This window comes from Schistocerca americana, chromosome 2 (assembly GCF_021461395.2).
Source record: "Schistocerca americana isolate TAMUIC-IGC-003095 chromosome 2, iqSchAmer2.1, whole genome shotgun sequence".
Classification (NCBI taxonomy): domain Eukaryota; kingdom Metazoa; phylum Arthropoda; class Insecta; order Orthoptera; family Acrididae; genus Schistocerca; species Schistocerca americana.
The window spans coordinates 727,002,699-727,030,392 of NC_060120.1; the positions used below are offsets into that span (position 1 = coordinate 727,002,699).

Below are 27,694 nucleotides of genomic sequence, written 5' to 3' on the forward strand. Positions count from 1 at the left end.
TTCAACACAGCTGTCATTTTGATTGGCTTTAAAAAGCCCTAGAATTCCAGAGATAAAGTTACTCTTCACATTAAAAGAATTTAATATAGATATGACATGCAAGGAAACAAGGTCACAAGAAAATGGGAAAATGATGTAAAAAAGGACTTAGGAATCTACTGGTGACAAGAATAAGTGAGAGGTGAAATGTCTCAGTTTTGCCGCTGCTATTTTAGCAATTCCCCAACAACATTTCAAGAGCAAAGATAATGGCAGAAAGTGTTAATGAAACTGCAACTAAAACTGCAAATACGTTATGGAAGACAATATGCTTTGAATTCAAAATTAGTAGAAAAAAAATGAAAGTAACACATATAATGTATCAAGGCGTAGGATGGGGAGGGTTAGCAGAGACAAATTTTGTCATTGAGCTATCCAATGCCAGGTTTTATGCTCACTTTCCAGTATGTGTTTGTACTCGTATTACGTGATACTATTTGTCACATTGTTGTTGGTGTTGTTGTTGTTGTGGTCTTCAGTCCTGAGACTGGGTCTTCAGCCCTGAGACTGGTTTCATGCAGCTCTCCATGCTAATCTATCCTGTGCAAGCTCCTTCATCTCCCAGTACCTACTGCAACCCACATCTTTCTGAATCTGCTTAGTGTATTCATCTCTTGGTCTCCCTCTACGATTTTTACCCTCCATGCTGCCCTCCAATGCTAAATTTGTGGTCCCTTGATGCCTCAGGACATGTCCTACCAACCGATCCCTTCTTCTAGTCAAGTTGTGCCACAAACTTCTCTTCTCCCCAATCCTATTCAATACTTCCTCATTAGTTACATGTTCTACCCACCTAATCTTCAACATTCTTCTGTAGCACCACATTTCGAAAGCTTCTATTCTCTTCTTGTCCAAACTATTTATTGTCCCTGTTTCACTTCCATACATGGCTACACTCCATACAAATACTTTCAGAAACGACTTCCTGACACTTAAATCAATACTCGATGTTAACAAATTTCTCTTCTTCAGAAACGCTTTCCTTGCCATTGCCAGTCTACATTTTATATCCTCTCTACTTCGACCATCATCAGTTATTTTGCTCCCCAAATAGCAAAACTCCTTTACTACTTTAAGTGTCTCATTTCCTAATCTAATTCCCTCAGCATCACCCGACGTAATTCGACTACATTCCATTATCCTTGTTTTGCTTTTGTTGATGTTCATCTTATATCCCTCCTTTCAAGACACTGTCCATTCCATTCAATTGCTCTTCCAAGTCCTTTGCTGTCTCTTACAGAATTACAATGTCATCGGCAAACCTCAAAGTTTTTATTTCTTCTCCCTGGATTTTAATACCTACTCCAAATTTTTCTTTTGTTTCCTTTACTGCTTGCTCAATATACAGATTGAATAACATTGGGGAGAGGCTACAACCCTGTCTCACTCCCTTCCCAACCACTGCTTCCCTTTCATGCCCATTGACTCTTATAACTGCCATCTGGTTTCTGTACAAATTGTAAATAGCCTTTCGCTCCCTGTATTTTACCCCAGCCACCTTTAGAATTTGAAAGAGAGTATTCCAGTCAACATTGTCAAAAGCTTTCTCTAAGTCTACAAATGCTAGAAACGTAGGTTTGCCTTTCCTTAATCTTTCTTCTAAGATAGGTCGAAAGGTCAGTATTGCCTCACGTGTTCCAACATTTCTACGGAATCCAAACTAATCTTCACCGAGGTCGGCTTGTACCAATTTTTCCATTCGTCTGTAAAGAATTCGCGTTATTATTTTGCAGCTGTGACTTATTAAAGTGATAGTTCGGTAATTTTCACATCTGTCAACACCTGCTTTCTTTGGGGTTGGAATTATTATATTCTTCTTGAAGTCTGAGGGTATTTCGCCTGTCTCATATATCTTGCTCACCAGATGGTAGAGTTTTGTCAGCACTGGCTCTCCCAAGGCCGTCAGTAGTTATAATGGAATGTTGTCTACTCTTGGGGCCTTATTTCGACTCAGGTCTTTCAGTGCTCTGTCAAACTCTTCACGTAGTATCGTATCTCCCATTTCATCTTCATCTACATAGTCTTCCATTTCCATAATATTGTCCTCAAGTACATCACCCTTGTATATACCCTCTATATACTCCTTCCACCTTTCTGCTTTCCCCTCTTTGCTTAGAACTGGGTTTCCATTGGAGCTCTTGATATTCATACAGGTGGCTCTCTTTTCTCCAAAGGTCTCTTTAATTTTCCTGTAGGTTGTATCTATCTTACCCCTAGTGAGATAAGCCTCCACATGCTTACATTTGTCCTCTAGCCATGCTTGCTTAGCCATTTTGCACTTCCTGTCGATCTCATTTTTGAGATGTTTGTATTCCTTTTTGCCTGCTTCATTTACTGCATTTTTGTATTTTCTCCTTTCATCAATTAAATTCAATATTTCTTCTGTTACCCAAGGATTTCTACTAGCCCTCATCTTTTTACCTACTTGGTCCTCTGCTGCCTTCACTACTTCATCCCTCAGAGCTACCCACTCGTCTTCTACTGTATTTCTTTCCCCCATTCCTGTCAATTGTTCCCTTATGCTCTCCCTGAAACTCTGTACAACCTCCGGTTTAGTCAGTTTATCCAGGCCCCATCTCCTTAAATTCCCACATTTTTGCAATTTCTTCAGTTTTAATCTACAGTTCATAACCAATAGATTGTGGTCAGAGTCCACATCTGCCCCTGGAAATGTCTTACAATTTAAAACCTGGTTTTTGTCACTTAGAAACAATTATTTAATTTTATACAGTTTTGATTTTGTAGAATCATTTATTTTGGGAATATTGTTTTCCACAAGGTGTAAGTATAATATTTTCCAGAAATTGTATCATTTATCTTGGAATAAGGAAAACAGTTGAAAACAAAAGTACAAGATATTTATTCAGTTAATGCAAGGGATTCCAGTACGGTGTGTTAACTTTAAATTGGCCACTCAGTTCCCAAATATTGATAATCCTGAACTGGTAGAATTTCATGTATGTTGGTAGGCTTTAGGTGGTAGTCATTTGCTTTTAGTTGCAGACAACTTTACCCAACTAATAGTAGTGTGTGAGGTAGTCATTGTTGATTGCATTGTTCACTTTATTTCATAGTGCTTCTTTTCTTGGTGATAAGTGTATGTAATTGTTGGAGTTAGGAGCTTTATTAAAATGTCAATACATAAGACAATTTCAGTTTTGATTACAAACAACATTTAAGCAATTTTTATCTCAATGTGTGACTTTTGCTTTTGTGGAAGCATGAACTACAAGTTAAAGTGGCAACACTGCGGGCGGCAGGTGAGGCTCCCCCCCCCCCCCCCCCCCCCCCCCCCCCCCACACACACACACAGCTCTCAACCTGTGGTGGTCATGCTTGCACTCTCCACTTCCCACAATACTTACTTAAAGTGATATACTGCAATTGAACTGTGGGAAAAAAGTTGCCTGTTATGCAGAGGTGTGTCTTTGAATGTACTTACATAACAAGGAGACTTTTCAGCATCTGTGAACCCTGCACAAATTTCATTCTCAGTGATGAATCCAGCATAATGTTTTGTAGAATTACATTCCTTCAGATCTATTGTTGGCACTGGTAGATAGTGCAAGTACTGGTAATATTTATTACTGCAACAGAAAGTAGTTATTTTATGTAAGTAGAAGGAAACATTCTCAGATTGAGGCAAATATAGTTTTCTAAACATTAATTAAGAACTCTCAAGACCAGATAAAATCTAATTCTTGCCAAAAAACATGAAATGTAAACATACCCATACATAAGCTGCACTATATCCTAGGAATGCAGATACAGATACTGAAGTTCAGTTTATAGAGGGAAAACAGTAAAAATGCCTCAGAGGGTAGCCCTGACATTTGTATGACTTCACAAACAACTTACCACCAGGTGATGTATAACCCCATCCTGCTGTGACACAAAGTTGCCGAGGTTCAATCTCCTTGGCAGGTAGACAGGCAGCTCCTACATATCTTGTAAACAACAGTGGCTTTGAGAGCTCCACAAGAGCAATATCATTATTGTACAAAAATTGGTTAAATTTTACTTGTGGGTGGGCCACTATGGAAAGAACTTCTCGAATCTGTGTGTCTGGCTTTTCATTGTCAAACATTGAACCACCAGCAAATGCAGCCCAGTTATCAGGCTTCATATCTTTGTCCCTGAAAAGAAAATATGGATGAAAATCATCAGATAGTTTTTATATTTTTAAGACATACAAAAACAAATGTGTGTACTTATGACTGACCAAGATGTTAAATTTCAGGCAAGAATTTCCTGTTTCCATGCACAATGAAATAATAAATTAGCTTGGGTTTGAGAGAGAGAGAGAGATAAATGGTTGCAATTGCCTATAGCCTTGACTACCACAGTGAGAACAATACAGTATAATGTAACTCATGTTTAACAATGCTGGTCATTATTAATCCTACATTGTTCACATGGATGCCAATAGACACAAGCAGCCAACATGAACTAACAACAATAAAGAAAACCTCAGATGAAAATATGCCTCAAAGCTGAAAAAACTGCACTTCATTTAATTTAATATTCCACTGTTTATCAAGCACATTATAAGGTAAATTGATGACATCTGACTAAACACGTAGAGATTTTAAAGACTCTTCCTCCCACATTCAGAAACTGTAACCTCAATTTTTCAAATTAGATCTGTATAAGGTATATAAATTTCTGTATAATATCAAGTTTTTAAAATAATTGTGGCAATGGAAAATAAATATCTATAATATAAATTAGAGCTATACTGTGTTCATCACAAGAATACACCTGACGTAAACATTACAACCTGTATTCTTCTGTGTTTGCCTGAATCTCATTGGATCTCATTTCACGTGAAGCAGAAGTCAAACAAACTGTATCCAGTACAGTCAAGTATGATCATAAGGATGCATTTTATGTTGTGTTACATGCACACAGACTGAGCGATAATGGGGGACAACAGCTTTACTGGCACATTTAACTTGGACAGCACTGGCCAGCCAGCTGATCCAACTAAGCTTCAGTGATGTGAGTAGTTGCAGTTCAGACTTAAAAAGAGAAGAGTGAAGAAACAGTATAGCTTCGAATGCCATTTAATTTCTTAAAGAGAATGAAATAATATGCAGTAAAACTCTAGCACTACCTCTTGCTTCTTAGGTGACCAAATGGAAGGCATAAAATGCTCTCATTCTCACCTAACATAGCATTCTAATTACAAACATTAGAATATCTTAAACTTTCATTTAACGTAACTCAGTAATAAGGTACCTAATACATAAGTAGGATCTGCTTAAAAGCGTGTAACAACACCAGTGTACATGTGTTCCGGCTTCTGACCAATCATGGAGTTTGTGTTTGTTTACGTCAGGTTCATTCTTATGATGAATAGAGTATAGTCCCCATACATATCTGTACAAATAGGTCAGCACTAGTCATAATTTATTATTGGCGTACTTTGCAGTTGATGCTTCTGCCTATTAGTGTATATCATGATTCATCTCACATTCATGAAGGATATGCATCATAATGGAATTTATGGAACAAAATGTGTGAATGAATGAATGTTGCAGTAAGGAGTAATTCTCTAAAAGAGTAAATATTCTAATTGTTTCAATAACACAGTTCAGCCACACCACATCACATAATTACACATCCTTAACATTTTTCATGTTGTTAAGTTCTGTGACACAGATCAAAAAACAGAATGAAGAATCAAGGCCCAAGCCTGGCACACTTAATATACAATGAACATGTTAAAATAATTTCATAACAATAATGGAAATTACTGGATGGAGTAATATGTAAAATACATTTACTGGACTGACACAGGGAGCACAGTAACACATAACACCAAACAGCATTCACACTATCTTTTGAACACTGGCTCTTTTTGCTGCAATTGGACACACTTTCACATACATAACCACCCAAACATACACACCCATCGCCAAGGTGGGGAGGGGGTAAGGAAGGATGCATGGAGGAGCTAATAGGAAAGAGGCAGGTCTTTGGACAAATGTTTTTGTAGCTGCACAGTAATGTGGAAAACATATAGAGAGTACAACAAAATGAGATGCAGCATGAGGAAGACGTGGAGAGGGGAACTGAGAGGGGTAAAAATAAAGGGGAGGGGGAAAAGGAGAGAAACGGAGGGGAGAGAGAAGGGTGAGGGGCTGAAAAGGGGGCATGAGAGAGAGTCCACATGGGGGGGGGGGGGGGGGGAGAGTGGTGGGAGAAAGCAGGGCATGATCTGGATGGAGGAGGAGTGGTATGGATAGAAGAGAGAAGGGTAAAGGCAAGGTGACACATTGGGAAAAAGTTAGTGGAGGTTTTGCCCATGGGAACTGTGAGAGTGCATGGAGTATTCATGAGATAATGCCAATCTGTGCAGTCCAGAGAAACTTGTGCTAGTAGGGAGCATCCGAATGGCCAGCATAGTGAAGCAGCTGTTGAAGTCATCTGTGTCTTGATGTGCTCGGAAACTGGATAGTCGGCAGTTTGCCATGTGCAACATGCATGGTAACTGGATAGTCAAGCTGGCAGTTTGCCACAGGTTGTTGGTGACCATTCATGCAAACAGACAGTTGGTTACTTGTCATGGTCACATAGAATGTTGTACAGCAATTGGAGCATCGCAGATCAATAACATGGCTGCTTTCGCTCATGGCTCAGTCTTATATTGGGTAGGAAATGCCTGTGACTGGACTGCAGTAGGAGGTGGTGGGTGAGTGGGTGTATGGGACAGGTCTTGCAGCTGTCCCAACCAAGAGGAAACAACCTGTGGGTTGTAGTATTGGGAGTAGGATTGGAAAAGGGAATAGGCTATTCTGTGTGTTGGGTGGGCAGTGGAACACTACTTTGGATGATGTGGGTAGTATTTTGAGTAGGATATTCCTCATCTCAGGACACGACATAAAGAAGTCAAAGCTCTGGTGGAAGATGCAGTTGACCTTTCAAGACCAGGGTGACAATGGGTGATCAGAGGGGTGCTGGTCTGTGGCTGGTTAACAGGCTTATTGTTGTCAGAGAAGTAGATGGCATGGGAGACATGTTTGTGGATGGATTGGATAGGATATTGCCTTTTAGTAAAGGTTCTGGTAAGGTTAACTGTATATTTCAATGATTCCTGCTTATCATTGCACATGCGGTGTCCACAGACAGTGAGGCTGTAAGGAAGAGACTTTTTGACGTGGAATGGGTCAAGCTGTCAAAGTGGAGGCACTGCTGGTGGTTGGTGCTCTTGATATGGACATACATATTAATGGAGCCATCTGAGAGGTTAACACCAACACCTAGAAAGGTGGCTTGATGAGTGGAAATGGACCAGGCGAAGCAGGTTTGGGAAAAGGTGCTGAAGTTATGAAGAAAAGATCAAAGGTTTGCCTTACCATGAGTCCAGATCATGAAAATGTCATAGATGAGACTGAACCAGACACGAGGTTTTAGATGTTGACTGGATATGAAGGATTCCTCCAGATGGTCCTTAAATAAGTTATCATAGGATAATGCCATCTGAGTGCCTGTGGCAGTACTGATTTTGTTTGTAGATTTGGCCTTCAAAAGTGAAATAATTCTGGATCGAGATATGGTTGGCTAGGAGGATTAGGAAAGAGGTGGTGGGTTTGGTAGCAGGAGGATGTTGGTGTATAAGGATTTCACTACCACAGAATGAACCAGAATGAACCTCTAACTTCATTGACCAACACCTCCAAACTGTTATCCATAGCCTCCCATCCTACATCCAACACACTGTGTACTTCCTCCACAGTTCCAGTCCTGTTGCCATCAGAATCCTTGGTGGTCACTGTGTATGCAACATCCTTACACACCAACATCCCACATGCTCATGGCCACAATGCTGACTTTCCCAGGGTTCTCTGAATACCAAACCCATTATATCTTTCCTAATCCTCCTAACCAACCACATCCTGACTTATAATTATTTCATATTCAAAGGCCAAATCTAAAAACAAATCCATGGTACTGCCATGGGTACTCACATGGCACCATCGTTTCCCATCTGGAGGAATCCTTCCAATCCAGGCAGCATTGAAAACCTCTTGTGTGGTTTAGATTCAGTGATGACATTTTCATGATCTGGATTCATGGCAAGGACAACCTTTGCTCTTTCCCCCATAATCTCAACAACTATTTCCAAATCTGCTTCATCTGGTCCTTCTCCATCTTAACTCATTGAACCACCTTCCTAGATATTGATCTCGACCTCTCAGATAGCTTCATAAATACATCTGTCCATATCAAGCACACCAACCACCAGTAGTACCTCTATTTTGACAGCTGTGACCCATTCCGTATCAAATAATCTCTTCTTTACAGCCTCACCATCTGTAGAAACTTTATGTGCACTGGAAAGCAGGAGTTGCTGAAATATGCTGATAACATTACGAGAGCCTTTACTGACAGGCTGTATCCTATGTAGCTCATCCACAAACGTGTCTCCCGTGCCATCTGCTCCAGTGAGAATAGTAAACATGTTAACCAGCTACTGACCAGCACTACTCTGATCACCTAGTATCACTCTGGCCTTGAAAAGCTCAACCACACCATCCATCAGGGCTTTGACTGCCCGATGTGGTGTCCTAAGATGAGGAATATCCTGCCCAAAATCTTACCCACATGCTCCAAAGCAGTGTTCTGTTACCAATCCAACTTACAGAATATTATTGTTCAAACCTATTCCAATACTACTTCCACTCCTGCACTCCATGTTTCTTCCCTCGTAGATGGCCTAGGTGCAAGTGCTGTCCTGTACATCCACCCACCACCTCCTAACACAGTCCAGCCACAGGTATTACCTACCCAATAAAACGCAGGGTCAAAAGTGAAAGCAGCCATGCTGTATAGGAGTGCTACTTCTGCAAGTTCTGCAGGAGAGCTTCTGTAAAGTTTGGGAGGTATGAGATGAGATACTGGCAGAATTTAAATTGTGAGGACGGGTTGTGAGTCATGCTTGGGTAGCTCAGATGGTAGAGCTCTTTCCTGCGAAAGGCTAAGGTCTCGAGTTCGAGCCTCAGTCTGGCAAACAATTTTAATCTGCCAGGAAGTTTCATATCCGTGCACACTCCTCTGCCGAGTGAAAATTTCATCCTGGAAACAACAGCAGGCTGTGGCTAAGCCATGGCTCTGCAAGATCCTTTATTCCAGGAGTGCTAGTACTGCAAGGTCTACAAGAGAGCTTCTGTGAAGTTTGGAAGGTAGGAGACTAGATACTGCTGGAGTTAAAGCTGTGAAGATGGGTCATGAGTCGTGCTTGGATAACTAAGATGGTAGAGCACTTGCTCGCAATAGGCAAAGGTCCTGATTTCGAGTCATGTTCTGGCACACAGTTTTAATCTGCCAGGGAGTTTCATATCAGTGCACACTCTGCTGCAGAGTGAAAATTTGATTCTGGTGACATGGAACCATTTGTTTACTTGGTAGAATGATCACCACTGAACTATGGCAAACCACAAACTTGACCATCCAGTTGCCTGACATTCTGCACACCACAGCACAAACAACTTTAACAGCTGCTTCACTTTGCAGACTATTTGGATACTCCCTACCAGCACATGTTTCTCTGAACTACACAGATGGGAATTATCTCTCAAAAACATCCTGCACTCTCACAATTCCCATGGGATAAACCTGCAGTAAATTGTTCCCAATACCTCACCTTGGCTTTTCCCTTCTCTCGTCTGTCCACACTACTCCTCCTTTGTCCAGATCATGCACAGGCTTCTCCCAACACTCTTCCTCTCCTACCCCATGTATCTATTCTCTCTCCCTCCCTACTTTTCAATCCCTCTTTCTTCTCTCTCCTTTCGCTCTCTCTGCCTTCATCTTCACCTTTCTTTCCTTCCCTCCTCATGTTCGTGCCCCCCCCCCCCCCCCCTCTTCTTCTCCCTACACCTCTTTTTGTAGTACCCTCGGTACTTTTTTCATTTTGTATAGCAGCCACGAAGTCATCTGTCAAACGACCTGCCTCTTTCTCGCTACCCCTTCCTATCTCACCCCACCTCCAGTAGCTTAGGTAAATGCTTCCAATAATTGAGTATCAATAATAGTCTGACATGTTCATGGGAGTGGGCATTTGGGTATCTGTTCAGTTGTGTTTGTGAACGTGTGTACTACTGCAGGAAAACAAGATAGTAGTCAAAACTAGCGTAAATGCTGTTTTCTGTTGTTACTGTGCCTCATGAAATGATTTACAAGTCAGTTACTGGCTTATTTTACTTATTCCTCAAAATAATTTTATCTATTTTGTATTCATTAAACTCAGTGACTATTTTCAATTGAAGAATGTTTAAAATTAGTTGCAACTATAATTTAAGAAGTATTTTTTTTATATATAGTCCTTAACAGGGGGCAAGAAAGGCAATTTTATTTTATGGTCAATCCCTCTCTCCCCTTCCCATCTCCAACTGAGATGTGTGTGTGTGTGTGTGTGTGTACTTTTAAGTGGTTTTTTTTGCCAGTTTTCAGTGATTTATTTTTCATGTAAATTTTTCCCAGTATTACATTGAAAATGAAGATGTAAGTATCAGTTACACTGTATTCATAAATATCAAAGATCACATTTATTGCAATTATTGGAAAAATGAAAAATTTACATTAAACCTAAATCTAATAAAATAAAAAATAACAGCAACCAAACACTAATGATTTTTTTTTTCAAAGGAAACCTCTGTCATTGCTTTCAAGTTCTCTTCTGAGACATTATGCTGCCAATCCATCAACTCTTCATTACATTATGGAAGCAGCCTCTTTGAGTCTATATCTGAATGTGGAAGAAAACCTGTCTTGAATAGAACAACTGGCATTTGGCAATGTTAATATATTCTGCTGACATGCAAAGCTATTCTTCCACTAAATTATGAAGGAATTTGTACCCCTTCAGATTAAATAGCCAGGGAGATCAGCCATTCTAGATATACATAACAGGCTCTTTGCCATGACATCTCACCAGAGTTCACCACTATCATCTTAGGGCTGAAACAAGAACCTGGAGCTGTGAACAAGCACCTGCATGGCTCTGTGGTCATAGGAGTTGGCAGGCTAGTTTGAAGATGCAACCCTGTTAGTTTCAGTGTTTCTTTCACCTAAAGTACTAGTTTCTGTATGGTTTTTAAATCTAATGGGTTTATCACATAATACTCCTTTTCTCACAACACAGAATCTGTCTTTAGTTGGTTTTAACTTGGAATCGAGTAACAGCTTTATTCATTGACAGCACCTTTCCTGCCAATTTACCACAGCAAATTGTTCCAAAAATGACACATTTTGGAGAGCTATTTAAGGCAGTGCATAAATTAAATTACTTATTTTTATAGTACACAAATATGCTTCTGTTAGTCAATCACAGCACAGTGTGTGTGACATCATGCAGATATTTTCCTGTTGGTACAAAAGAACATGGGAAATGTTTATTTCAGTATTTACTCAATATTATTTTTATTATCTTGCAAAATGTAGTTTACAGCCTGATCTGTGGGGTACCTCATGATCTGATTGGCTGTTAGAAGCAAACAGTCACGTTTTACATGTTTGCAAAGCTAAAGTATTTATATTTGCGTACTGTGAAGACATGCAGTTTAACTGATGCACCAGATTAAATATCTCTCTAGAATATGTCATTTTGGAATGATTAGTCTTGCAAAAGGATTAAGAAATAAGGCATCAATGGACGAAACTGTTACTGGAATGGGTAGGGTAATTTTATTTGATGTCATATCTATGGAATCAGTTCTCTATGTGGGAAATGAATGCTAATTTGAACATTATATATGAATCTCAGCTTTGAGAGCTGGAGATCTAATTTCAGTACTAAATATAATGAATTACTATTATGGTACTACTAAATTGCTGCCTTCAGATCTACAATTTTAAACAGGAACCAGGAAAATTCCAAATTTTGCAACTTTTTGAAAAGACAGCCAATCTGCATTCCAAATTTTGCAATACTTTATACATGTTTGCATTAAATTTTACAAATAATAGAAGTGTTAGAAATATTTTCTGTAACTAATTTTGAAAATTATTATTTATGAAATCTGGCATATGAATTACTTAATGAAGGTGCTTCACATACTGATTTGCATCTGCAAGAACACATTTTACACAAAAGATGCATATGCTGCAAACAGTATATTACAAGTTATTTCTCTTTGCTTGAGAGTAAGATTTCTTACATCATTTCTTCTTATAATAATTCTATGATAATACTCAAAATGAATGGTACAAACATAAAGTTGGTAAGTTCTTCACTGAAATGGCATACACAATAGTGTATACACAACAGTTTATACATGATACAGAATCTTCACAAGATTGTTACAGTAGTTATTTCTAGAGTCTAGATGTCATGGCAGGTTAGGATTTGGTGATGAGGCACCATTCAACCTGAACAGGAAGATAAGTCACCATAATGATAGGATCTACGGTACAGAAAATGCAGAGCTACTCCCCATTTCCTCCTCAATTTTCATGAAAATCTGAATGGTACTTTACAAGAATGCTATATGAAGTATGCACGGAATAGTGATATGTCTGATTTTTCTCTGGTTTACTGATCACCCAGTTTATCACCCAGCAGTTTGTGCCAGTACATCCAGGATGTTGTGTTTCTTTACCCATTAACATGTATTGTTTGGAGAATAGCAGATCTCATGTCATAGAGAAGTTGACTGAGATATGTAGGGACATGTCTCAGACAAAATTAACTGTGTTCTGATTTTTGGTATTTCACACAAAGTGATCATTTGCAGTACCTGTAATATGCCGAGAAAAAACAAGTATGCTTCATGCACCAATTATGTGCACTAAATAAACAGAGATGAAATTAACAGAGACTTTCTATCACTGAATGCGAATTTGCCTTGCATATGTCATTTCAATAAAGAAAGAAACAGCTTTACTTTTGCATTTTTCTTTTTAAGAGCTATGTACTATCTATATATTTTGCCCAATTTGTAAAACAAGAGGTCCCGGTACTGTGAATTTCCAGGACTGTGGGTTGTTTCTGAGTTTAAACTTCTTAAAACATTATTGTAATGCTTTTAAAAATGCAGATACGACTATTGTACTGTAATACCACATCTCAAAATCTGAGTTTCTGATTTTTGTTGCCAGAGGTGTGTGTGTGTGTGTGTGTGTGTGTGTGTGTGTGTGTGTGTGTGTCTGTCTGTCTGTCTGTCTGTCTGTAGAGGGTAACCTTCTAGCTCCCATAGGGATGGAGTGGGGGTGAAAAGGTTTGGTAACACCTGATATCCATTCGGGAAGACGACGGTTCAATCCCGTCTCCGGCCATCCTGATTTAGGTTTTCTGTGATTTCCCTAAATCGTTTCAGGCAAATGCCGAGATGGTTCCTTTGAAAGGGCACGGCCGATTTCCTTCCCAATCCTTCCCTAACCCGAGCTTGCGCTCCGTCTCTAATGACCTCGTTGTCGACGGGACGTTAAACACTAACCACCACCACCAACGCCTGATATCTCAGATGCCTTGCAGGACCAGCATGTTGAGTGAATAGTATCAGAATGTGTTCCAGGTGGACAGGCACAGCTGAGCAAAGAGAAAGGGGAGGGAGAGATGGTCAACGAGAGCAGAGAGGAGGACATGAATAGGGAGGATGGGGAGGTGTAGGAGGCAGATGGAGGATGGAGAGGGGTGGTGGGAAGGTGGGAAAGGAAGCTGGTGTGAGGAGGAAGGTGAAGTACCGTGGGTAAAAGAGACCGCTACTACCCCTATGGATGGGGGATGGGGTTGAGAAGGAGGACCCTTGCAAAAATATTCTAAAAGTACCTTTTGGTATTTCTTTTCTATATTTAGTTGACTTGGAATACTTTTAGTATGAAGTGCAGATTGTCTGTAATTTATGCTGCTTTGTGTGTCGCCAAGATTCCAAGAATGAGCCAATATTTTTGTCAGCATGTTTAGAGACCATAGATCATGGCACATGGCTGAGTACCAAACATAAATTTAACATCATCCTCTCTGGGGTCGCACAGTGTAAGAAAACAGCAGAGACTGAGACATATATGTGGCTTATGTTTATGTGAGTGAAACTGGGGGTAAAAGCTAGTATATTACAAAAATGTATGTATGTATCTTCCACATACCATCCTAAACCACTACACAGATTTTAATCAAACTTGGTACACATATAACTGAATTGAAAGAAGCACTGTGGGGGTGGGATTTAAAACAGTGTGACACAGGAGATGGACAGAGAGAAGGGAGAGGAAGAGATGGACAGAGAGAGGGGGAGAAGAAGATGGACAGAGAGAGCATGAGGAGGAGATGGACAGAGAGAGGGGAGGAGGAGATGGGCAGAAAGGGGGGGAGGAACAAGTCGACAGAGAGAAGGGGAAGGAGGGAATGCATAGGAGTTTGCTGGAAGATAGAGAGGGGAAAGGGTAGTGGGCAGGTGGAAAAGGAAGAGGGTGTTGAGAGACAGGTGGAAGAGAAACAGGGTGTAAGGTGGAAGAGACAGAGGCAGGTGGAAGTGGAAGGGTGTGCGTAGAAGGAGGTGGAAGAGAGACAGCGTTTTCAAAATTAAAACTGTAGCTAACATTTACCATCATCATGGATTTAGTTGACTAGGAACTCTTTAAAAGTATGAACTATGAACTGCAATTTCCTTCTTATTTGTGCTGTTCATTGTTTCAATCAGGTTACAAGAATGAGTATTGCATTGAGCCAATATTTCTGTCAATATGTTTCAAGACCAAAGATCATGTCATACAGCTGAAGAGCACAGATAAATTTAACATATTCTTTGGTGTCACACGGAGTAGAACAGCAGAGATTCAGACATAAATGTGTGCAATATATGTGACATATACATACTTTGGTGAAATTTTGGGTATAAAAAGGTAGTTTATGAAGAGATTCTATTATCAGTCAAAGAAAATAGCTCAATTTTTTCATCATATGTATACAAGCTAACAGAATAAGAATCATCTCTGCATAAAAACATGGTTACAAACATGCCAAGAGTTTAAAATAGTATTCAACTAAATAAAAATTATATCCAGTCACTGCTTACTACCTCATATGGATGCAGTTGTAAGATGAGATAAGCCATTTAGGGCTAATAATTGTGGCCGTGCAGCTAGTCCTCAATTTAGCATGGAACAAGAGTGCTACTGAGGGCCATTGGCCATTTGTTGCTCCATCTCCTCCAACCAGACGAGCAGCAATTCCTTCTGCTTGGCCATGACTGCCACAAGCTGACAAGAACACAAAGACATTCATCAACTGTTTTTTATTAAAAACTTGACATTTTTAAAATTTGGTTTAGGGCACTGACAGGTGCTCGGATGCCAAGAAAATCATAAACACAACATTTCTCAAAATGAATACTGGTAATGATGTAATTTATTGTGGCGGTTATAAAAGCTAGACACGATTCCTGTAAAATATCCATGAAATTTAGGTAGTAATATCAACAATATAGGAAAAGACAGATTGCTACTTACTGTAAAGAAGACACTTTTGTCTTTTAATTGTGCCTGTCTGCAACTTAATTAGATTCTGGAGTTGGCAGCCATATGAGCGTGAGGTGTGTTTGCTTGTATGTGTGAATGGTATGTGTGTCTCTTTTACTGATGAAGGCTGTGGTCACAGGCTTTATGTAAGTGTCTTTTAGTTGTGTCTGTCTGCAGTCTGACATGTCTCCTTTAGAATAAGTAGCTATCTGATAAGAAGCTATCTGATTTTGAAGTGAAATACTGCCATTGTAAGTCCTTCTACCAATATTACTAAAAGTCATGAAGAGGAACACTGATGTTATACAACCAATATATCTACAAGTACTACAATGCCATACAAGGATGTACACAGAAAGATATAATAACTCAGAATTTTACAAAGATTTAATGGCATAATTCTGGTTGTGTAATGCAGACCATATCTGAAGAATGCATCCTCTGTTTTTCCTTCCATTATAGAATAACTCCTCAATAAGATCAACTTTTCCAGGCCCAATATTATTTTAACAGGTGTTTGCATCATTTAAAAATCTGGGACTGTCTTGCATGTCAGAACAAATGTCATTTCACTGACAACTGGTTCTGGTTGTGGCATAGATCATTGTCTTGTTCAGAATACAGTGCTTCATATTATGCTGTCTGACTTCAGTAGTCCACACCACTAATTTTACTATCTAACCTAGTAAAACATTATTCAGTGGCAGATAGAACTACTAATTTCCTTTAAGCAAGACACATCTTAAACAAAGCTATGTCTTCCTGATAATGCCATTTAAAATTATTAATGCTAACTATCAGTAAATTAAATGTTATTAATGTCATATTTGCTTAAATATTTTCCGGTGTGAGAATACTCACTAAATTCTGCACATGATATCTCCAGAATGCTGTTCGATGCACATGGCATTTGGTCATTTGTTGACTGCAAAGCAACTGTCAGTTTTGATCTGGTGTCTCTGCCTGTTAATGTATAATAACTGATGTTAGACTTGGATGTATTGTACAAGTTAGGAAGGGTCTCTGTGAATTCAGCTTTGCTATATCCAAGATTCTGACAAGCTAGATTACTCCAATCATTACTCCAATTGTCAGCACATACTGGATGCCAGACATTATCAGAGGACCTGAAAAATATGAAGACAGTGGAATTATTTGTAAGTAAGTGACATTATGTGAGGATCAGTGATATCCAAAAACCAAAAATAGCATTATTTTGTCTTTTTTAAGTTACTATTTAAAGCTTCACTGTCAAAGTGAAATTTGCAGATGTAAATATGTTGCTCTCTCCCTCCCTCTCTCTCTCCCTCCCTCTCTCTCTCTCCCTCCCTCCCTCCCTCCCTCACACACACACACACACACACACACACACACACACACATACACACAAACAAACATCATTATCTTTTGAACACCCCAACATGGAAGTGAAGCTTCAGGACTATGAAATGATTAAAACACCCTGCTGAACTGAAACATTTTGATCTTGATAGTGTGTCAGCCACTCTTGATGTACACAGGCCATGTGAGAACAGGAATAGGGCAGCAGATGCCATCGTTTGGAGTACACAGTTCCTGCACATTATAAAGCATTGGTTTACAAACTGTCTGCTGGCATTCTGTAACATCTCAAATGTATTCTATTGAAATCTAGAGAGTTCGTGAGTTAATGCATCATATGAGGTTCCCCATGCTCCTCAAACCAACACAATACATTTCTGACCTTTAGGAGAAACGTAAAGCAGTCAACAGTACATTCCAGAGTGCCTTTCATAACAGCTGATCATTCTAGGTGAATGTTTCATGTTGCTCAGTACTGCTACAGCCAGGCCCTGCCCTCTCAAAACCCCACATTATTTTTCTGAATCCCTTGTATTCTAACTCAGTTACAAGCATGACGTAACAGGATGTGATAGTCACAGGAGCAGGCAAAAAATTTCCACTGTTCCATGGTCCAAGCACAATGTTATCATGAACACTGAAAGTGTCATTAATGATGGCACTGAGTCAAAAAGAGGACATATAAAGATTGGCCGCTGTACTGTTCCTTTTGTGAGAACATATGGTGAATAGAAGCACTTTTGCCTTCCTCAGTTTCAGTCTCTGCTATTAGCTGTGTCCGATATTGACATATTTTTCCTTGACATGGTTGAGTATGTCCAACAACTTGACCAGGGCGTCTATGCAGACAAGGAAAAAAAAAAAAAATCCCGGATTTTCCCCAGATTTCCTGGTTAAAAATAAATTTTCCCCTGGGTGAAAATACACTTTTTCCATGTTAAATGACAGTATACTTTCCCCTCAAAACTGTAAAAGTTATAAATCCTTTGAATGGCTATGGTTTTATACTCCAGTGTAGAATTTCTCAGCACTATAGAAAACGAAACTCGAGGGGGGGGGGGGGGGGGGGGAGACATATTGTGGAAAGATCTTTGATGTGTAGCAACATGTACACTGCATATTTTCATATTACGAAAGTATAAAGGTGAATTCCACCAAACACCACATGTTACTTTCCAAAGTACTGAAATTGAGACTGCAATGCATTTTGTAAGCCAGCCACAGCTCATGTCACGTGATCTCGCCACCCAATGACAGCGCATGTTCAGAGCATAGGACACGTGATGTAGTCAGCCAAGAGGAACATCACTGTTAAGTGGTGTGAACACACAAATAGGAAAAGTTAATGGTTTAAATTAATATACACAGTGTTGCTTGAAGCAAAGTTTTGACGTATAATATTGGTCTCTAAGATTTGTGGCAACTAAGAACCACTGGCTCACCCCAAAATAATATCGCTACCCTACCGCAGTGAGAACAACTGTATCTTTACCAGATCAGTTCTCTGTAGTACGCACTCGATGCTACATGCATTGTGTATATGCTGCAAGAATAAAAGTATTCATGGTAAGTGACGGGAATGTGAGTGATTATTAATCATCATAATTACCACGCCTGCTCTCCACTGCCTATAGATTAAGAGGGTCCAAGAGAAGCTAAGCTTTCACATATAATCTTAAACTCTTTTGCGCATGTTACACTCTAAGATACATCACACAAATGTAATCTTATGGGCTTGAAATTCTTCTAAATGGCTTGTCCTCAAAGAGTTGATTTTTAAATGAGAGTCAAATGCTCTGCGATTTAAGAAATCAGTTTCAGCAGTTGTCAGAGAGCACCAGATAACAGGTGTCACTGCTCTTGCACAGCTACAATGATGTAGGAAGCCCATATGTACATATGTGTAAGACATTTAAAGATCGTACATTGTGTCAAAAAAGAAACAAGACATAGAGGATACTCCAAGAGCATCAGAATTTTGTGAACCATATTACAATGCATAATTCAGCTTATAGTGCACGTTCGCATGTCCAGATTCCCAATGAAGTAGGCCTCGACCTGACATTAAGCTTTACAGTGTAAATTTTCTTGGACTACTGTATTATCTCATGTTTGGTTCTTTATTATGGCATAATGCCATACAAGCTAGAAGATGAAAACGTGCACTTGAAATGCAGTGAGCAGTTGAAACTAGCCAAAGGTGTGGGATTAAACACTTCGTTTCAAATAAATTGACTGTCTCAGTGGAAAAGATTAATAAAAACCAAATCTCTTTAGCAAACTGACAAAAATAACTTCATTGTTCTGCAAGACGATAAGACTGTCAGAAAGGTGGAAACAAAATAAGATCTGAAACTAATATCATTTTAGCCCTCCATAATTATGTGAATGTATTTTAATTCACTTGATAGCTCTCGGCACAGAAATACGTTTTGTTTTCATTTGACGTGAGAGCAGTAAACAAAGAGGAAATGGCAAAATCACTAAACATAAATATGGGTCACGTGGAGACTACCCATCTCCCCATTACAACACAGACTGCTCTCCGCATCTGAACCGGATCTATGATATTTCCGAATCCCCTGTCCCCAATGTTTGAGATAGAACGCTTAAAATTTAAAAAATCGACTTTTAAAAAAATCTTCATATTGTAGTGCACATCATTCTGAACAGTCTGATACATAAAACACACATGTTTGAGGAAATGTAAGACATTATATTTGGACTTTAGCATGCAAAAGTGCAATGCTACACCTCTACACACAGCATTCTTCTATTGCATGTCACTGTATTTCGCACTGGGGAATTCAAACATGTACATTTTGCAAAAAAAAAAAAAAAAAAAAAAAAAAAAAAAAAAAAAAAAAAAAAAAAAAAAAAGAGGAAGAATACAAATAGTACCCAAGACTGGTGTGATTTTTCAATCTGATTACGTCTATTTTGTCACTGTCTGCTAGATGAAATGAAATAGGCCTCTCTAATATTGCAGCAGTTGTAACACACACCAAATAAACGAGAATGACTTGGCACAAATGGTCATTTCTATAGCATGACAGAATGTAATTCATGAAGTACCAATATCAGATCGCCTATTAGGCCTACTAATAGCAAAAATCTTTATGTTAGGAGATAGTTTCACATTTCATTCATAGGCGCCAGCTTCTCAAGCATGAAATCGAAAAGTAGTAGTACAAAAGTTCTGTGTAAATTTGGAATCGTCAGTCCGCAGCTCATGGTCGTGCGGTAGCGTTCTCGCTTCCCATGCCCGGGTTCCCGGGTTCGATTCCCGGTGGGGTCAGGGATTTTCTCTGCCTCGTGATGACTGGGTGTCGTGTGATGTCCTTAGGTTAGTTAGGTTTAAGTAGTTCTAAGTTCTAGGGGACTGATGACCACAGATGTTAAGTCCCATAGTGCTCAGAGCCATTTGAGCCATTTTTTGGAATCGTCATATTTTTCCACAATTTGTGTGATGTCCCCGTTTCTTCTCCTTCCTCATTCCAACAAACGATCTTGTCATCACTAATTCTGTAACTATTCCTGCCAGTGTTAAGACTCATTCTCTGGTTAGCTTCACTAACCCTGCCACAATCACCGGTTTAGTTATCCATGTGAATTCTCTGGTTAGGCGCTATTACATGTCCATACAACGTGTTTTCTGTGCTACTCCCAGAATTGAAGTTAAGCGGCTGCTAGCTGGGGACTGTACACTAGAAAGTATAGCAATCTGGTCAAAACTTTTCTGTCAAAATTTCATTTTCTTGGATACACCGAGAAGATAATATGTAATCTTTCTTAACTGTTATTCCTGTTTGTCATTTATTTGCACTCTGGTAATCTGAATCTATGGATTTCACTAGTAATTATAACAAAGCTGATCATTTGCAAACCCCATAGACCAAATAACAAACTATGATTCACTCAGAAATCAACTTGGAATATGTTCAAAAATGTTAAGAAATCAACAGTGATGCATTTCAAAATCATATGAATAATTGATAGACCAATGTGCATTGGATGCTAGATGCTTTGTGAAACAAGGATTTGTCCCTCAAGAATATGAATTTGGCCCCCCCCCCTCCGCCAACCTAAAATTGTAGACACCCTGGTATGCCCCTCCGCCCCCCACCAAGGTCCCTAGATCCAGGCTTGATGCGTGTGCATGAATCTGGAAGCTTGGGTGTGCCAGTAAAATTGTTACGGGTAACATCTGTCTGCTTGCTGCTGCTGCTTATACAGCTAACAGCCACACTTCAGCAGCCAGAAGCAGTTAAGGTACTACTCATACGGGACTCAACTGCGCGTGCGCATGAGCCCGCTCGCAACTGCTCAAATGAATCTAATGTAAACAGCTGTGAAGTCACACTCATCGGAGGCAATCTGTTGTTATGAAGAATTGCATAGTCTTTCTAAAGCCTTTGACACATTTTGCTGGTGGCAGATGCTTTTATGAGAACTGTGTTTTGTTGTTGTATGTGGCGCATTTCCTTTGCAGCTGAAGTTTTATTTTTGTAATTTCTCTGGTTCACATTTTATTGCACCAGTATTATTCTGTAGTAAAGGGATACAGTAATATCCTTTGTTAGAGTATCGGTTCTTACCAGCCAAAATTACAGAAATTTACCTGAAAACTCAAACAATGAAAACTTCCCAGAATTCTAAAAAATTCCCGGGTTTTTCCCGGTTTTCTCTGGGATGAAAAAATTCCCAGGTTTTTTCCGGATCTCCAGCTTGTCCTGGGTCATATACACCCTGTTGACATTTGCTAACCAGTTCACCAATATTTGAGGTTTTAATGGATATTAATGATGGCAGAAACTGAATGACCTAGAATACTTGTTGCATCCATGACATTCGTTCACAAACATCAGGCCATCACAGTCTACCCTGATGTCAAAATTCCTGACAGATTTAAATTTTATGTAGGACCAGGACTCAAGTTTTAATATCCAAGGAAGTTTCCCAACAAAGCACACTTCACTGCACTGTGAAAGTCTCATTCTGCCCTGAAGTCATTTAAATTAATAGCATGCCTTAGTTTCTGCACGTGACTCAACCATATGATTCCTTTCATACCTTTTGCATCATTGCTACATACTCCTCACACACACATAAAAAAAACTTTTGCATCACTCTCGTTCCCAGAACTCCTGAAGACAGATGTTGACTGTGGATATTGTATCACAGATACAGTCTCTTTGACTGTTCAGAGATGTCACTAAACCCACTCAAAGAAGTAAACAGCCCTGCATGAGCAGTGCCTATTAGACCGAGGTGGTCCGACAGCCAATCAGTTCCAGTCATTCCACCAGGAAGGAGGTACACAGCTTGTGTTGTCTGTAGTTCAACCATGTCAAGACAGTTAACACTGCAGTTCCATCATATATGCATTGTAACCATGTGCCAGGAAGGGCTCTCAACAAGGGAAGTGTCCAGGCATCTCAGAGTGAACCAAAGCAATGTTGTTCGGACATGGAGGAGATACAAGGAGACAGGAACTGTCGATGACATGCCTCACTCAGGCGGCCCAAGGGCTACTACTGCAGTGGATGACGGCTACCTATGGATTATGGCTCAGAGGAACCCTGACAGCAACGCCACCATGTTGAATAATGCTTTTCGTGCAGCCACAGGACTTTGTGTTATGACTCAAACTGTCCGCAGTAGGCTTCATGATGCACAACTTCACTTTCAATGTCCATGGCGAGGTCCATATTTGCAACCACGACATCATGCAGTGGGGTACAGATGGGACCAGCAGCATCCTGAATGGACCGCTCAGGATTGTCATCATGTTCTCTTCACTGAGGAGTGTCACATATGCCTTCAACCAGACAGCCATCGGAGACTTGTTTGGAGGCAACCCAGTCAGGATGAATGCCTTAGACACACTGTCCGTTCCCTGCTGTTTTGGGGTGGCATTATGTGGGGCCGAGGTATGCCACTGGTGGTCATGGAAGGCGCCGTGAAGGCTGTACGATACGTGAATGCCATCCTTCGACCGATAGTGCAACCATATCGGTGGCATATTGGTGAGGCATTTTCTTCATGGATGACAATTTGCACTGCCATCGTTCACATCTTGTGAATGACTTCCTTCAGGATAATGACATTGCTCAACTAGAGTGGCCAGCATGCTCTCCAGACATGAGCCCTATTCAACATGCCTGGGACAGACTGGAAACGGCTATTTGTGGATGATGTGACCCACCAACCACTCTGACGGACCGGACCTATGCCGAATGGCTATTGAGGAGTGGGACAAGCTGGACCAACGGTGCCTTGATGAACTTGTGAATAGTATGCCACGACGAGTACAGGCACACATCAGTGCAAGAGGATGTACTACTGGGTATTAGAGGTACCGGTGTGTATAGCAATTTGGACCACCATCTCTGAAGGTCATGGTATAACATGCAGTGTGTGGTTTTCATGAACAATAAAAGAGGCAGAAATGATGTTTGTGTTGATCTCTATTCCAATTTTCTGTACAGGTTCCGGAACTCTCTGAATCGAGGTGATGTAAACTTTTTTTGATGCATGTATATCCTTGGCTTACGATAAAATGAAGAATAATGAGTATTTAATGTCCAGTCAATAGCAAGATCATTATAATATAAGCTCAGAGATCATTAGAACATAAGCTCAGATTAAGGGAGGATGGGGAAGGTAATAGGTCATGTTCTTTTCGAAGAAACCATCCTAGCATTTGCATTAATTGAATTAGGAAAACCACAGAAAACTGAAATCTGGATGCCAGATTGGAATTTCAATCATCTTTCTGTATGTGAATACAGTGTGTCACCACTGTGCCACCTCACTCAGTGTTGGAATGACAAAGAAATCCTTGTAATAGCTGAGTGACATATATGAACACACTTAATAAGAAGAATACCAGTTACCATACATCAGTAAAACAAGAGAGTGTTCACCTAACATGGCAATAAAAAGTGTCAAGTGCTGAAAGGATGATAATTTCCACAACAGGGAAACAAATATGGAAAAACTGTTCCTTCTGCTGTCTTTAGATATTTTTTTCTGCATTTTAATTCCTATCTTTCATTCTCCTTAAAACAACTGCTAAGAATCTAGATTCATCTTTGTTTAGTACAAACTATTCATTATAAATATTTATCTGTCCTAAAAGCATCTACCCTTATTTCAAATTTAATCATTGTATTATTTTATTGTATTATTTTTTGTTAAAACATTTTCAAATTTTTATTGATATGCTGTATACAGTATTAAGGAATTTCAATTTCATTGCTGTGATATCATTTTTAGTATGTCACTATTGAGTAAAAATTAGACAAATTGCAGCTATTCAAATCCAAGTAGTGATAATAAAGCAATAATGTCTATACTAGGACAATATACAAATGTGATTTGCAAAATTATGGTAAATTTCAAGAGAAATATCTCAAAGTTTAGTGCATGGTGATATTTAGGAAAACTGATTGAAGGCAGTCATTCATAAACGAATTTTGGTTGGCTACACAGAGTAGTACATGTTTTTAATTTACTGCATGTAAATATTTTTCAAACAGTAAAGAGTTTTAAAAGAAACACAAAAATGTACAGCAAATACTCACTTTTGTATGTAGCACCCCAAATTTCACATTGGTGGTACAACGTATGAAGGTGCTATGCAGTCAGATGCTAATAATAATAATAATAATAATAATAATTAAAGTAAAGGGGTTATGAGTGATTTAGTTACCTTATTTCCAATGTCATTGTACCATTTTTAAGTCGTATACAGTCCCATTCATCACTGTTGTCTGGGCAGTCCTCCACACCATCACATACTTGAGACACTGCTACACAACCACCTGTGTTGCACTGAAACTGATCCACTGTACAGTCTGAAAAATACAAACCAATGAATATTTGTTACTAGTACAGAGACCAGCCACAGCTATAATGACAACAAGACAACAATCGTAAAGAAATTAAACTTGTATATAATAGGCTGCTTATTTTTGTATTAAATTATTTTCTAATGAAATATTAAATAAAGGAAAGGTCAATGTTCCCATTACACAGAGGACAGTACTGGAGAGAAGTGGGAGCTGGACGGAGGGGGGCGGGTTAAAGCTCAGAACTGTACCCAGTTCAGTTTAGTGAGATAAATATCAACACAGAATGTGAAATAATCTATGTAGAACTGAGAATCAAAGACAGACCAAAGATTATATCTAGTACATTTATTGGCTGCACGTCTCAACTATCAAACTGCCAGAACCCTTTCAAAAACAGGTTGAAATTAATACATATAAGCCAACTAGTGTGGATTCTGAACACATCACTTATGTGAAACTGAACTCACACTTTTCTCATAGGACATCCTGAAAGCTATGGATCAAGACAGTTAGACAGATCAGTGGTTACACATTTCGAAAAGACCTTTGGCTTGGTATCACACCAACATTTGTTAACTAAAGTATGATTAAAAGAGGCATCAAATAAAATTTGTAACTGCATTGAAGACTTCTTGTTACGAAGGATGCATCAAGTCATCTTGGAAGGAGAGTCACTGACAGAGGCAGAAGTAACTTGGGCATGCCTCAGAAAGTACATTGGGGCCCCTGCTGTTTACACTATATGTTAATACCTGACAGGCAGTAGTTATAATAATGTCAAGCTTTTTGCAGGTGATGCAGTTATCTATAATGAAAGAATACCTGAGAAAGTGCACAAATAGCAAGCCCGATCTTGATACGATTTCAAAGTGGTGCAAAGATTAGCAATGTGCTTTAAAAATTCAGAAATGTAAAATTGTACAGTTTGAAATGCAAAGAAGGCAGTATCCTATGACTACAGTACCAGTCACAACTGGTATCAGCCAACTCAGAAATACCTGTGTGTAAAAATTTGCAGGTATATGAATCGAAATGATCACATAGGGTCAGTCATAGGTAAGGCAAGAGTCAGACATCTGTTCATTGCCAGGATAATGGGAAAATAATATAAGTATACAAAGGGGCGTGCTTACAGATTTTCTTGTATGCCCCATTTTAGAATAATGCCAAGTGTGTGGGACAATACAAGATAGGATTAAAGGGAATATTGTGAGTATCCAAAGAAAGGCAGAATGAATGGACACATATTTGTTTGACTCATGGGAGAGCATAACACAAATTTTGTAAAACCTGAATTTTAGGTGCTGAAGACAGACATCAATTATCTCACTGAAGACAGACATCAATTATCTCGCTAAAGCCTACTACAAAGTTTCAAGAAAATTGTAAAAATATAAATCAGCTCCCTACATACCTTTCCCACAGAGATTGTGAAGCCAAGACTAGATTAATTAAGTACACACAGTCATTCCTCCTGCTCTCCATATGCAATTGGAAAGGGAAGAAACCCTGATATGTGGTACAATGCATACGAGGTACTATGCCAAGTAGCTCCTGCCATGCACTTACAGTGGTTTGTGGAGTATGTAATTAGATGAAGAGGTAGAAGGCCTCTACAACGAGCTACAGAAAATGATATAGCAAATCCATGCAAAAGTAGACACAGCCAAGGGTATGATGGCAGAAATGAGGTGCATCACATAATAGTAGAATTTGTTGAGAAGAGCAACATATTTGTGCTCAACACACAAATAAAAATAGGCATGGCAACAACCAAATAAAACTGAGAACATAATTGACTAAGTTATTTTATGTTGCAATAAAGAAAGAACAGATGTAATAGAAAGATTTAATTACGACTATAATGACAACAGAATGTAGGCAGCTGGGACATGTAGGTAGGTGAATGGATGGTAGATGCACCAGGGCAGTTCTTTGCTGTATCACAATGGGCATGAGAAAGGTGAGACAACCACTTAAAAAGTGTGTGTGTGTGTGTGTGGGGGGGGGGTTACAAGACATTAGAAAACATACAGGAGCAAAATGGATGCAATGTACCTGAAGTACATAATACATGCAGAAGTATGGTAGAGGCCTTTACCTGGCAATGCTCATTAAACAGCTAAAAAAAGGTACTGACGATCAGCAATACAAAGTAATTGCAAACTGCAAGAAGACTTTCAGATTATCAGTGCTTGGTGGAAAGATGGGCAGATCGTATTCAACTAGGAGCAAATATAACATAATGCAGCAAAACATGTTATAATGTCTGACATACCACACTCAGTTGTTAGAGTCAATCACACGAATTGAACATTTAGATGTCATTACACAAACCAAATTAATTAGAAGGAAAACCAACATGAATCTCATTGTTAAGAAATATGACACAAGACACAAGACTAAGATTCATTGGATGATTTCTCAGAAACTGAAAGTCATTTGCAAAGGGGTCTGTTTAAAAAACTTTCATCCAATCCATTTATGGCATTACTATATTTGGGATCCTTGTTAACAGTTTCAATAAAGGAGATCGAAAATGATCAAACAAGAGCTGTCAGAATAGTTGACCAGTGTTTATATTGAGAAGGAAAATTTCCAGTAATGTTGAGAGGCACATTTAAAAATAAAAATAATTTTCCTACCTTTAAGAACTAGAATAGATTGGGGAAGGTTATAAAGAAGAGCAGGTTGTTTGGATTCCAACATGAGAAGGACATGCATGTTGTGAGAACAAGGAAAACAAAGATCGACTTGTAGCATTAACTTCCCTCCCCTCCCATTCCACTTACAAATGACGCACAGTACGATAAAATGCCACCGTTTCAGGAAGATTTATATGATTTTATATTCATGGTGATTGCAATTATACAGTGGATTAAGAGTACTTACTTCTATTTACACATACGACACACATGATAATTTTTCCTTATAAAAGTTGAGTCCTGATAGGAATGGGAAGTGCACAACACTAACTCATCTGTTTATGTGCT

General features: G+C 39.2%; 1 protein-coding gene across 1 annotated transcript in view; it reads right to left on the minus strand.

Moving 5' to 3' along the window:
* LOC124594633 (mucin-17-like) overlaps positions 1-27,694 on the minus strand; it is an 89,371-nt gene that overhangs the window by 10,247 nt on the left and 51,430 nt on the right. The window contains exons 15-19 of the mRNA XM_047133002.1: positions 24,560-24,704; positions 16,363-16,628; positions 15,063-15,243; positions 3,894-4,175; positions 3,482-3,626 (exon numbers count right to left, since the gene is read on the minus strand). Of these exons, the coding sequence (XP_046988958.1) occupies positions 3,482-3,626; positions 3,894-4,175; positions 15,063-15,243; positions 16,363-16,628; positions 24,560-24,704 (1,019 nt within the window). The remainder of the gene's footprint in view (positions 1-3,481; positions 3,627-3,893; positions 4,176-15,062; positions 15,244-16,362; positions 16,629-24,559; positions 24,705-27,694) is intronic.